The 13,505-nt window shown below is 35.4% G+C and overlaps 1 protein-coding gene across 2 annotated transcripts; it reads left to right on the top strand.

Moving 5' to 3' along the window:
- The first annotated feature begins 477 nt into the window (after positions 1–477).
- Positions 478–13,233, top strand: LOC107867540 (endoplasmic reticulum-Golgi intermediate compartment protein 3). 2 transcript variants are annotated; one of them, XM_016713828.2, is made up of 13 exons: positions 478–908; positions 3,851–3,924; positions 4,080–4,163; positions 5,642–5,722; positions 5,957–6,037; positions 6,466–6,558; positions 9,212–9,391; positions 9,478–9,545; positions 9,657–9,708; positions 11,078–11,131; positions 11,219–11,311; positions 11,997–12,063; positions 12,803–13,233. In XM_016713828.2, exons 1-13 carry the CDS (start codon positions 767–769, stop codon positions 12,892–12,894), a joined length of 1,161 nt encoding a protein of 386 aa, XP_016569314.2. In that variant the 5' UTR covers positions 478–766; the 3' UTR covers positions 12,895–13,233. The 2 variants fall into 2 exon arrangements, with proteins under 2 accessions (XP_016569314.2, XP_016569315.2); XM_016713829.2 differs by lacking the exons at positions 9,478–9,545; positions 9,657–9,708 and having other exon boundaries at positions 505–908.
- Positions 13,234–13,505: the final 272 nt, after the last annotated feature.

The following is a 13,505-nucleotide window of genomic DNA, read 5'->3' as shown; positions in this document are numbered from 1 at the left end:
AATACAACCAATTGCATATAATTGATATATCGATTGGGGACGGTAATTTTCTTAACTTATGTTATCGTAGCAAAATTTGCTGAAAGTTAGGCTATCATATGTAAATTTCCCTTGTTATTTTAACTAAAGAAATGTCTTCACTTAGAACTAATCCAAGTCTCTTTGGAAATGGAGAAATAATAATAATGTATAAATAACATAAATACCAATCCTTTTGGAAGTAATTACACTCTCTCCCACTTTTTTAATTAGTGTACTCTCTCTCCCTATTAATATACATAACATAGCTGACATATATATAACATTCTGTGTATATATTGAGATTTTTATAATATGTTTAGGCAGTTAGAATTTTTTGTAATATTAAAAATATAAGTTGTGTATTTGTGTAATTTTTAGAATAATTAATCATAGATGGTCTATTTCAAGAAGTCGACAATTCTTTATTGGGCCTAATCTGTAGTTATTGAGTAAGCCCAAATAAAAAAGAGACGTAAAACGGCAAATCAAGCTAACAAGAAAAAACGATGACACACTTCTCCGGCGAATGTTCTCTGTCCTTTTCCTCGCAATAAATAAATAAAATCTCTCAGATTCACAATTTTCAAAGGAGGATTAGGACGAGAACAAAGAAAATATCCTCCTAATTATAATTCTCTGAAGCACTTGGTTTGTATAATTAGCAAATTGGCGATCCATTTAGGGCATAAATCTATCAAATCTACTATATTTTTGTTGAAGTTCCGTATATATATTTAACATAATTATGGATAGTTTTATTAGTAAAATACGAAATTTGGATGCGTATCCGAAGATCAACGAGGATTTCTACAGCAGAACACTTTCCGGTGGTGTTATTACCGTTGCTTCATCAATTATCATGACCTTGCTTTTCATCTCTGAGCTCCGTATGTATCTTTTTTTGCTTCAGTATATTGTGTGTAATTGTGAAACTAGGATTATTTATGTATTTTCCTATTATGAAATGGATGTATCAGTTTGTTGATGTTGGCATTTTTATTTTATTGTGAGTCAGTATGATAAAATTTATTAAAAAAATGGTAGTATGTTCTTTCAAGTTTCATTTTTTGTTTTGTTATTCGTGCTAGTAGTTGTAGCGTTTCACGGGTAGTGTCTTGTTCTTGGAGTTTTTTGGGTGTTGTTTGTGGTTTGGGGTAGAATGTTGGTGGTATTATTTGGTGATAATCTTGTTTCCTATGTTGCTTGGACTCGTTAAAAATGTCAATGGGTGCGTGTAGAATTCGCCAAAAGTAGTGTATTTTTGATGAATTCGACACGGGTACGGTATCAAAAGTGAAGAGCCTGGGCAACTTTGCTTGTTTCTGCTATTGTCTGATGTTTTGTTACTACCTTTTGTTTTTTGTTCTTATATTATGTATTTTACTAAGTTGTTTGGTCTCGATCAGAAGGTCTATTGTAAATAGCCTCTCTACCTCACCTTTGAGGTAGTGGTATGTAGCGGTGGGCTTCGGTATTCGGTTTGGTATTTTCATAATTTGGGTTCGGTAATTCGATAATCGGTAAATGAAATTAGCTACCAAATACCATACCATTAAATTTCAGTTCGGTACGGAATTCGGTATTACCATATAAAGTTGGACATGCTTATATTTATCCTATTTGGTGATAATAGTGGTGATTTCCAACCAACGTTTTGAGAAAAATTCAATTTTGTTTGGTAGTTTTACACCTCTGAATACAAAGTTTTACACCAAAAAAATTAATTTTGTTTGGTCTTGTTACACGTTGATATGTGTGGCTCAATTAATGAAACACCTTAAAACCTATGTTATTATAATTTGATCCTTCTCCTAGAAGGGAGAGAACTGGATGTAACATGAATAACATTTACATCAAACTGGATATAACACGAACTGGATGTAAATGTGATGTAAAGTCATAATACTACTTCTTATAAATGTGATGGAGAGCAATATATGTTGTCTGCCAAGTGCGTAGTTTTTTGCTAATTTCCATCTGCTGTTGACATGTGAACACAAGGATTAAGAAGGCTTGACCAAGTTCCCTTGGTTAAAGCCATATTCCGACCTATGTTAGGAATATTAGAGTTGGGCAACTGTAGCCAACAATGATGTTATGTATCATGTCATGAAAACTTCTTTTGTGTTGTTCCCTTCTACGCCCTGATTTTCAGTCTTAGCGTGATATTTTCATCAAAAATTATCATATGTTGGTTGCAAGGAAGTCTGTGTAAAGTTAAGAGTCTACTTTATGACTATGTTTAATAGTTCAAAGTTTGCTTGAGCAATATTCACACAAGTATGTGGCCTTGGGAGTGTGGACTAGGTATGTGACCTATGGGTCACTTAACTATTATTGGATATTCGGAAAATACCAAATACCAAACAGTAGTAATAATTTTTACCAATCCCGAACCCAAATACCATAATTTTAAAATTTTACTCCCAAATACCAATTACCAAATTTTTTGGTTCGGTTCGGTAATTCGGTTTTTGGTATTTTATGCCCACCCCTAGTGGTATGGACTGCATACATTCTACTCTCCCCATACCCCACTTTGTGGGAATATACTGGGTATGTTGCTGTTGTTGTTGCTCTTTGAAGTGAAATTGGTACTGATGTGTTTGTCAAAGAGACATAATAGGACAAGTGAAATTTATTGATGTGTTTCGAATTCGTATAAACAATGCACATAGTGAAAGAATGATCATTTGGTTCTTCCAGAATGTAATCTGCAGCTTCTTAACCAATTTGGAGGATGATTCTTGTCTTATTATTTGTGTCATGGATGAGTGGTTGAACAAGTAAAGATTAGCTTTTGCACATCGGTGGTTCTTATAAGAGGAAAGAAAAGGAAAACAAAAGAATAAGAGTTGGCTTCTAAAATCCCTGGCTAGTTACGTTACCATTCCAATTATTGTTGCTAAATTTGGAATCCTGAAATTCTGATATATGGTCATCCTGCTACTTTTACCATCCATGGTTTCACAAAGTTTTCAATGGTCTTAATGCTTTTTTTAAATCGTGGTGTTCGGGCTGCTTTCGTGCACCTCGACTAGATCTATGGGATGCCTACCACCTCCCACCAACTACAAATATCAGGTAACTCTGTCCACCAAGGCTAGGACAGATGGGAAGAATCACCCAGTGTTTTTTTGGTCTTTGGTGGGATTTGAACCTGAGACCTCAATTTCTCAACCCACTTCATTAACCACTAGGCCACAGCCACACCGCTGGGTGCGGTCTTAATGCATTTTTGCCAATTCCATTTGCCAATATCGATGGTAGTTTATTGAAGAAGCAAATTCCTTTTCGCTCCAGCCTTTTGATATGAATTGTCAGAAACTTGGCAGAAGATGTTCACACTTCAAACTAGCACAAGTAGCAGACTGTAGTTCCTTCTGTATCATCAATGTAGTCTACATTCTATTTAACTTTATTTGAATAATGAGACTCTATCGAACAAAAGAGAGAATATGGGAACATATTCGTTAAGCTATGCAAATGTTCTTTATGGATGTATTTTGTGTTTCCGTGCATTCGGATTAGCAGCCTGCACCAATTGGACATTTCTTTAGAGTTGAGGGAAAATCAAGTTTTTAGCCGATTGCATAAGAAACTGCAAATAGTTTGGCTGCTGAAGTGCATTGTATTCAGCATCCCTATTCTTTTATGTTACCGTTAGTGATATATACTGAATATACAGGCAGTATGGCAGTAAATAATATACATTTTCATTTCTTTTGTGGGAAGCTTGGGGGTTGTTTTTAGCCAAACATGATGTTATGATTTATTGTTATCATACTCGAAGTTCTTTGTCTTTATTGTTCTCCTGGCCATTCTGTAGGATTATATCTTCACGCAGTTACTGCGACAAAACTTGTTGTGGATACTTCAAGAGGAGAAACACTGCGCATCAATGTAATGTTAGAACTTCTCAGTGTTTTCCACTATAGTATTGTTTGCACGACCTATAAACTCGGCTGATTTCTGATGCTTGGACGAATCTGATTTGGATTTCTGAGACGGTTATCGATAAAAACTGATTGTAACATTGACTTAATCCGAAATTGCAGTTTGATATCACTTTTCCATCACTTGCGTGCTCGATTCTCAGTGTTGATGCCATGGATATCAGTGGAGAGCAACATCTTGACATTGTATGTGCAGCAAACAGGTTATATTGTCCAGTAATTATGCTCCTAGTTTTCCCAAAGTCCACATGATTTCATTCTCTTGAATGCTAGTTCTGTGAGTAGAGTTAGATGACTTAATTTTCCTTTAGGATTATGGTCCTCATTGAGTTGTCAAGTTTAATGAGACTTGGCCAGATTATTTCTCTGAAGTATTGCGTGCCACTCCCCATGGTTGAATATCTGCTCCCCGTGTGTACCTGAGTATGTCATCTCCTAGTGGAGATAATAATATCAAACTACAATTAGAATTGATTATGCTTGCTATTTCATAGAGAGATGTTATTGGATAGTTAGTTGTATGATCAGTGACTATACTTCATGCCGATATAGGTGTGCCACGCCACTTGGCTGAATATCTGCTCCCTGTGTGTACCTGAATATGTCATCTCCTGGTGGAAATAATAATATAAACTACAATAAGAATTGATTATGCTTGCTATCTTATTAGATAGATGTTATTGGATAGTTTGCTGTATGACTATACCTTCATGCAGATATATGTATCTTCAATGTGTAATTATGTTGGAGAGATTACTGTTTGTCAAGTCCGAACTCTCAGAAGATTACAAGATAATATATGATGCAAATATAGATGAGTTACAAATGCACACACTCCTAGTTTTTCTCTAAATAGTTGGCCCCAATTCCTTACACGGCCTTAGTATAACAAACTAAAACTGTCTTGAAGTAGTTGGAGGATAATTAGTTGATAAGAAAAGCTTATCTCTTTAAAGGATATGTCAAAAATGAAAATTGGTAAGTTTTTTGAAAGTTAAACAAGTCATCTCTAATTGTGATGAGTATTTTTTTAGGCTTAATACATAGATTACCTTCTCAAAAAAAGGCTTAATACATAGATTGCCGCTTGAGGTCCCAGGATCCCTGTTATACATCCCTTGACCATGGGAATCGCTTTACACACCCAAATGTTTCAAAAGTGTGCCTTTTACACACCATTTTGATAGTTGACCACTTTTTCCAAAGATGTTTATGCCACAGTATGAGCTGCTCTTAGATTCTGAGGGGAAATGTTTATATATTGTGTTGCTTCCCCAGTATATTGATGCCTGGCTGATGTGTTGAGAGGCTTCGAGTCCTTACTGTGTAGTCATCTCTTTCCTCGGCTGACTTAGTGTTCTTTTCTAGTGCTAATTTCTTAATTATCAAGAGAGTAATGTTTAATTTTGTAAGACAAACAGTACATTGTAAAGTGTAAACTACACAGCAAGAAGACCTGTATGGCAATGAAGCTAAGCTTATCACTCTCAGCTAGTTATGGTATATGCTATTATTGTAGTAGAAGCTAAGGCCATGTTGAAAATAATTACCAAAGTTGTGAAACTAAAGATAATTACGAGCTACTTGCACTATTTATTGGAATTCTAATGCCAGTGGTATGCTCTTAAGGTTTTTGTATGATATGGTTATATTTATACTTGCAGAGACATGACATCATCAAGAAAAGAATTGATGCTCTCGGAAATGTTATTGAGACAAGGAAGGAGGGCATTGGCGCTCCTACGGTGAGATGCAAGTTACTCTTTATTTTATGAAACAATAGATGATGTAAAAATTTATTAAGCTTTATTTCAAATTTTATAGTTGCCAAATATCTAGATTTATTAAAGAAATGGTTTTGGCCGTTATTTGCATTCTGTATTTTCATGGATCAAATAACAAGAATGATTTTTGACTTAAGAAACATGCTCTATTTATTCCTTTCGAGCACTGAGTTTACGACTCTATTCCAATAACAGATTGATAGACCCTTGCAAAGGCATGGAGGAAGACTTGAGCACAACGAAACATATTGTGGTTCATGCTATGGTGCTGAAGGGGTATGTTTCCTATTTCTTATTGCTAGAAATCTCTCCTAGATTATAATGTAAGTCGTTTGGTTTGAGGTATAAGTAATCCCGGGATAAAATATAAAGATCAATTGAACAAGTGTTTGGTTGGAGGGGATTAATCAATGGTGGGATAACTTATCCCACCATTTACACCATAGTGATGGGATAACTATCCCATATACATGGTGGGATAAGTTATCCCGGGTAATCCCGGGATAACTAATCCCGGTATTAGTTATCCCGGGATAACAATTTCCCAACCAAACGACATCCTTAGTGAAAATTAACCTTGTATCTTTGTTTACTTTCATCATCCAATCTTTTTTTTAATCCTTTATTATACCATAATACAGATAATTATCTCATTAAACTGTTTCTCATGAGTCCCAACTCTGATATTCCTATCAACTTTGCAGTCAGATGATCATTGTTGTAACACCTGTGAAGATGTTCGTGAAGCCTATCGAAAGAAAGGTTGGGCATTGACAAACCCAGATGAAATTGACCAGGTACGTTGAAAATCGATCATTGAAGGAGTTACATGTTTTCTGTGTTTTTTTCTTCTCCAAATTATTCCCTGAAACTGAAGTCATCTTTCCTCCATGAAAGCTCTACTATCTTGGCTTCTTTCTCGTGTGAAAATGACGATCTAAGAAATTAACAGTACTGAAATTCCATTTCGCAGTTCATATCAAAGTTATGCAACATAACATGGATGTGATAGAAGAGCTGTGAGCACTATGGTCTCACAATCTCAAACAAACAAATGTGACATGATAATTTTTGTGCGTGTATGTTAAATGGAATGAATGTGATTAGTCTAACTTTCTTTGTAACTATATGCAAAGGTCAATTCTGACTATTCGACACTGTACATTTTACGCATTAGATGTGAGGATAGCATATATCAGTAGGCTGAAGATTGGTTATATTTATGTTACGGGTAATTACAATAACCTTATGTGATTTTTATTCTGATTACGAAGATCTCTAATGTAATTTTCATGTTAGTAAATCTCCTGCAATTAATTTTATGTAAGACAACTAAATTTGGTCATGTTAAGGGACAAATGTGCGCTGTAGCTGACATTTTCTTTTAAAAAAATGGATGTTTCTTATCAGTAAAATATTAGCGGCAGCACCAAGTGCTGTAGCATAATCAATGTACAACTAATAATTGCGCATTCACAAAGTTGTCAAGAATTTACTTGGTATACATTTCATGAAGGATTTCTAGTTTTGATGACACTAAAGGAAATATGAGTACCATACATCATTTTTGAAAAGTGTTTACGGAGTTATTGATTTTGCAAGACACATTTTTCAAGCAACTTTGGAAATAAAAGCTTCCCAAAAATCCGAAGCTAATTTAAATGATTTGTATTTTAAACTCTAATATGGATGAGTTTATTTCTTCCATTTCAAGAATTAGTCTTTTTCAATGAACTTCATAGTTTCTACACATATTTATAGAACTTAAATCACGAAGTAAAAAGAGTTCAAAATAAGAATTCATAATTCAGCTTTATTGTTTGTCCTTTTCTTTTTACTGGGTAGAGATGTGAAGGAATAAAGTAAAACCAACAACAACATACCCAGTTGAATCTCACAAGTGAGGTCTGGGGAGGGTAAAGTGTTTGCAGACCTTACCACTTCCTCGATGAGGTAGAGAGGCTGTTTCCGGAAGACCCTCGACTCAAGAGTAGTGAACAAAGTAAAAAACATTTTAATAAATGTGAACTGGAAAATGTCAAGACTCTGGAAGATTTAGATGCCGATTGAATAAATAGCTTGGATAGAATGGCAGGGCAAAGCCATCACTTCTTAGGATAAAGTAGTCTGATTTCCCTAAATCTGCAACTAGTGAGAGGTAATAATCATTACTTCAGGGATTCTTTTTAATCTGAGCAAACCTTGGGAAAGATTTATATTTTTAGTAGTACATTTTGTTAATCAAAAGTTATCCATTTGTCCGGGAGGTCACAATTCGAGCTATGAAAACTAGGGCGGAGCAACCTTTGGACAAGGGGGTTCATCTGTACCCCTTCAATGGAAAATTATGCTATTTATGTGTGGTTAAAATTATTTTTTACGTCTCTATAGTAGATGTTTGAACCCCCTTTGGCTAGTTCGTACGTTCACTTCTAAACCCCCTTAGTGAAAATCCTGCCTTCGCCACCGATGAAAACTGCCTCTAGCGGAAATGCAGGATGAGGCTGCATACAATAGACCCTTGTGGTTTGGTCCTTCCCCAGACCCTGTGCATGCCAGGAGCTTAGTGCATCGGGTTGTGCTTTTAAAAAAGTTACTCCGTCCCTTTCAAATTGATTGACCTATTTTGAATTGGCACGGAGTTCAAACTTCTGAATCTTATGATATTAAATTAAAGATATGTCAAATGTGTCAAAATGCCCTTTAATCTCGTGGTCTTAAACATGTCATGCGGAAAGTTGGAATTCAAGAGTTGCTAAAAAGAGAAAGGGTCATTCTTTTTTGAAACGGACTAAAAAGAAAAGTAGGTCAAACAAATTGAAACGGAGGGAGGATTAACTTATAGAACGGTAAGAAGTTGAGTGAAGGGTGAATCTTGTAAATAAGCGTTTATTTTTGAGATTAAAATTCTTTAGACCATTTTGTTTGGCAAATAGTTGGATGGAAGTTTCTTTTTTGTTTATGAGGAAAAAGATGGCGCAAAAACAAATCAAATTTTAGCCAAGCTAGAAATGTGGAAATATGTCGACTACTATTGTAATAGAAAAACACAGGAAAGATATATAAAATCCATTTCACATTTGTCACCCCTGTCCTGTAACCCAATGTGCTTTCAATGCATCAGTTTTCTTGCTTAATGTTGGAACATATGATAAGAAGTTGCAGAAACCGAAAAAATTATCTTTGTTGGTCATAGAATAAACTAGGCAAGACTTTACAATGTGCTCAGTGGTTAATTCTGGTTTCTTTGCTTAGAACGGAAGACTACACAGTGTGATGACTAACTTTCAACTTTGTTGCTTTGCTTCTTATCTTTGACATATTTTTCATGCCTATTATTCAATTAACATGAAAAGAACACATAGTTGTTGAGCTTTAATATTTCATGATGTGCTGATCGAAGTCGTGACTGATCTTTCTTCTTTCTCTTTCTAAATTCATATGAGTCAGTGTAAAAGAGAGGGTTTCCTAGAAAAGGTCAAATTGGAAGAAGGTGAAGGATGCAATATGTATGGGTTCCTGGAGGTCAATAAAGTGGCTGGAAATTTCCACTTTGCACCTGGGAAGAGTTTTCAGCAGTCAAATGTTCATGTCCATGATTTGCTTACGTTTCAGAAGGACAGTTATAACGTAAGATGTTTTTGGAACTTGGTTCATCTGTTCATATTTGTGTATCGGTGCCTTAATGTAACTTTATTAAAAACTACTTTCAACAGATTAGTCACAAGATCAATAGATTAACTTATGGAGAATACTTCCCAGGTGTTGTGAATCCTCTTGATGGGTACATCACTTTTGCTAGTCTATACTTTGTTCTCGTGTCTTTATATGATGGATGTATGAGGACATTTGTGTATCTTGATTATTCCTTTTTTGTTTTCAATGTAAATTGTAGAGTGACATGGACACAAGAAACACCTCACGGCATGTATCAGTATTTTATCAAGGTTGGCATTTTTTGATGTCACTGCCCTCACACTTTTCCTTTCTTCCCTGTTTGTGCCATTTACATGAAGTTCAGTGAGTTTGGAATTTTCAATTGATTTAGTGTTTCTTGGCTTACTTGCCATAGAGTGGTCAAGGATTAATGCCTAGAGCTTTCTTTCCCCCGTCCCCAATCCCTTGTCACTTGTATTTTTTTTCTTTGAAGAGAGAGGCAATAGCTCTTTGAGTTACTGAGATCAAGTCCTTAAGTAGTTGGTTTCCCAAGCTTAAGGACCAATTAAATCCTTATGATACCCCTATGATCAGTATCAGTTCATTTACCCAAGGCTATCCGTCTGCCCAGTTTTTGTGGGAAAAACTTGAGCCCTGTGCTTGTGGGCAGGATCTATCAGAAACAGCCTGCACCTCTCAAGGTGGGTAAGGTCTGCATAAACACTATCCCCAGACCCCACTTGTGGGAGTGTACTGGGTATGTTGTTGTGCTACTTTTCCTTTTTCATTTTCTCAAAAACTAAATATACATTATGAATCCCAAATGTTTCACCAATTGTCATTGAACATTAGACATTGCAATTCTTGTAATGACAGTTTGATGATATTTCTTTCACTATGTTTTCTTGGGAAAGTTGTACCATTGATAATTAATGGGTTTGTTAGTTAATTCATGAGCTAAATATTAAACAGTGCCTAAAAAGGCGCAAAGGTCATGAAAAAGCACAAATCATAAATACTTTATTAACCAAAGCTCGAATTAAAGGAGTGTATGTTGATTTAATTGCTTCTTCATGCTGGCTGCTATGTTTTGTGGACTCTCACTGCTACCTCAACTTTTTTGCTTTGTTGGATAAACAACTTAGACACTCTTGTGCATTCGAAGTGGAAAATTTATCATATTAAGGTGGGATAACCAGGTAGTGTCAGAATTGTATTCCCAGGGAAAAGATTCTTCATTTGATTGTTTGGCCGGTTATTGTTATTATTGTCATTGTGGAAAGGATAAGGTCAAAAATTATATCTATGATCTGTAACATCTTTCTCTACTTGTCATAAAAAGCATAAACCAATATATGGTTCTATCGTTCTGTATATGTTTTCTATTGGCATGTTTCAGTGTATATACACTCTTATTGTTATTGTTATTGTGGAAAGAATAATGTCAAAGATGATATCTATAATCTGTAACTATCTTTCTCCATTTGAAAAAAAAATGCATAAACCTTCATCTGCTTCTGCCATTCTGTAATTTTGGTTGTTCATTCAGCATTTCTCTAATATGATATCCATTGTAACATTAGGTTAGTCTTATTTTCTTAAGCTGTAGATGGAAAATTACTGTTATTGTCAATAGTAATATCTACTTATTTGCTACAGGTGGTACCTACAGTATATACAGATGTCAGTGGGCATACCATCCAGTCAAATCAGGTTTTTTATTCATCAAGTTAACTACCTGCATTTGCTGTACTAATAAATAGACCACGAAATCTGATGTACCAGTTTTATCATTTGCAGTTCTCTGTAACTGAACATTTTAAAGGCGCGGATGTTGGCCGTTTTCAGTCTATTCCTGGTGTTTTCTTCTTCTATGACCTTTCACCAATCAAGGTTTGGCATTGGCTTCATTTCTCAAATTGCTTAGTCGCTAATTCACCTCTGAGACCTATTTATTTTCTTCATCTAACCTCAGTAAATTGTTAAATTAAGGTTTTGTTCCTCTTTAAAAAATGGGTTGAAGGAGGACTGCTAGTAGTAGAGGGCAGTGTTATCAAATGCAAGCTTAAGCCCTAAAGCGGTTCAGATCGTGTTGAGCTCTTCGCTTCGCTTAATGTGTGCTTCAGTGTCGTCATCAATTTTCTAAGGCATACTTTTCCTTGCGATGAGCCTCTTTTGAAGAGGCCATACGAATTAATTGATATTTCACTTTATCGAAATCTCTTTGTTCATATATTTGTCATTCATGTTTATAATTATTAATCTTGGACTAGACATACATATTTGTATTTTTTTCTCCCTTTGCGCTTAGTCTCATTAAAGCCTACGTTTTATTCGCATTTTGCACTTAAAGCCCCAACAGACCTTAGAGCTTTTTTCCGCTTTTTTCTTTTGATCATACTGGTAGAGAGGAAGTGCCATTGAGCCTTTACACTATTGAAAGGAAGCAAACAGTATTGCCACTAAGTTACTGTCAATTCTTTAATTCACCTTCTCTTTTCTTTGAGAGTTGAGTAGTTTTCCCAACCATCATAATGTGTCTATATTGTCCTTAATTACACCTCTTGCCTTGTTGCAGGTGACATTCACTGAGCAACACGTGTCATTTTTACACTTTTTGACGAATGTCTGTGCTATAGTTGGAGGTAATCATAGTCTTCACCCTTTTCATGTTTATGAGTTTATCTCTTATTTGATATTGATTACATCTTTTAAAAAAGTATTTCTATTCTATTACACGTGACAATGCTTGAGCAGACACAAGGGTTAGTGACAGTGAAAGAATATTAAAGTGATGGTTTAATGTTAGTTTTTCTAGAAACATCACATTAAAATTTAATTTGAGTAGAAGTTATCAGTTACCCAGAAAAAAAAAAATTAAATTGTATAGATTAATGAATTTGAAATCATGAAAATCATATAGCAAGGGAGTGGCGCTAAACATTTTCTTATAAAGGTGGTGGTCAGGCTTGCTGGTTTGTATGCACCTTGACTACTCCACTCTGTAGCAGCTACCAAGACCAGGCAGCTGGTGTAAGCATTTTCAGATTATCTTGAAATGGAAAGGAATGTCACATAATTGGATTGAAGGGTGGGTGTCCTAACTTAAAAAATTTGTTGAATATAGAACAACAATTCATATTAGGCGATAATTTCATGTCAAGTTTCAAAGTTTCTCTTATGTTATACTATATCACTCGGTGTGCCTATATATTCCAATATCTTCTTATTCAAACATCAAGTAGTTTGGTCATACTTGTGACTGCCTTGTCATATTGCCTATTTACCGTGCTCGTGTTAAGACCAAAAGCGCTTGTCTCACATCGGTGATGTATAATGATTGTGCACTTTGTAGTGTTCTAATCTTCTGGAAATTGTATCCAGGTGTTTTCACAGTGTCAGGGATACTTGATTCATTCATATACCATGGTCAAAAGGCGATCAAGAAAAAGATGGAGCTTGGTAAATTTAGCTGATTGGTGGTGCTATTACAATGTGTTACTTGCCATGATGAAATCGTTCTAGGCAGGGGAGACAAAAAGATTGGAGCAGCTGTTGCCAAGGTTCAGCTGACTTTTGCATTGCAGTAGCTTTTCTTGAGAATATGATCGGATCTTAGTAGCTCCTTTGTATCGTGTTCTTGTAGACTTGACATCAATTTTTCTGCAAGTGATGTTACAGGAGATCAAATGCAAAGATGAGGGATTGTTTTAAGGAACAAAATTTGTTTACTTTTCTGATAATTTAAAAATTGTACATGGCGAATCCTGAGGATTGTGAGGAACCCGAGTAGAGCAGTGGAAACTTTTCCTTCATTTTTTTTTTCTCAGCCCCACTTTGTCTTTGACCAGAGGCCTCGGTTTAGGCAAGTGAGTAGTAGAGCCTAGTGTATTTTGCACCTATCTTCAATCTCGTCAGTTGTGTGTTTGTGTATGTTTTGTCTGTTGGTATCGCAGGGTGGAATGGAACAAGCTGATGCCTAGTTCTCAATTGGGTTAAAATTGAACCTTTTGGACCCAAGGGGTTGTTTGGAATGGGGGATGGAACAGTGATAGACAAATTTACCCCATCATTGTTGTGCAAATTA

This window comes from Capsicum annuum, chromosome 4 (assembly GCF_002878395.1).
Source record: "Capsicum annuum cultivar UCD-10X-F1 chromosome 4, UCD10Xv1.1, whole genome shotgun sequence".
NCBI lineage: Eukaryota > Viridiplantae > Streptophyta > Magnoliopsida > Solanales > Solanaceae > Capsicum > Capsicum annuum.
This window is presented reverse-complemented; position numbering and strand designations above follow the sequence as displayed.

Coding starts and splice junctions, on each gene's coding strand:
- LOC107867540 (XM_016713828.2), top strand. CDS start 767: ATGGATAGTTTTATTAGTAAAATACGAAATTTGGATGCGTATCCGAAG. Junction 9,546..9,656: donor GTTGTGAATCCTCTTGATGG/GTACATCACTTT, acceptor TGTAAATTGTAG/AGTGACATGGACACAAGAAA. Junction 11,312..11,996: donor ATGACCTTTCACCAATCAAG/GTTTGGCATTGG, acceptor GCCTTGTTGCAG/GTGACATTCACTGAGCAACA.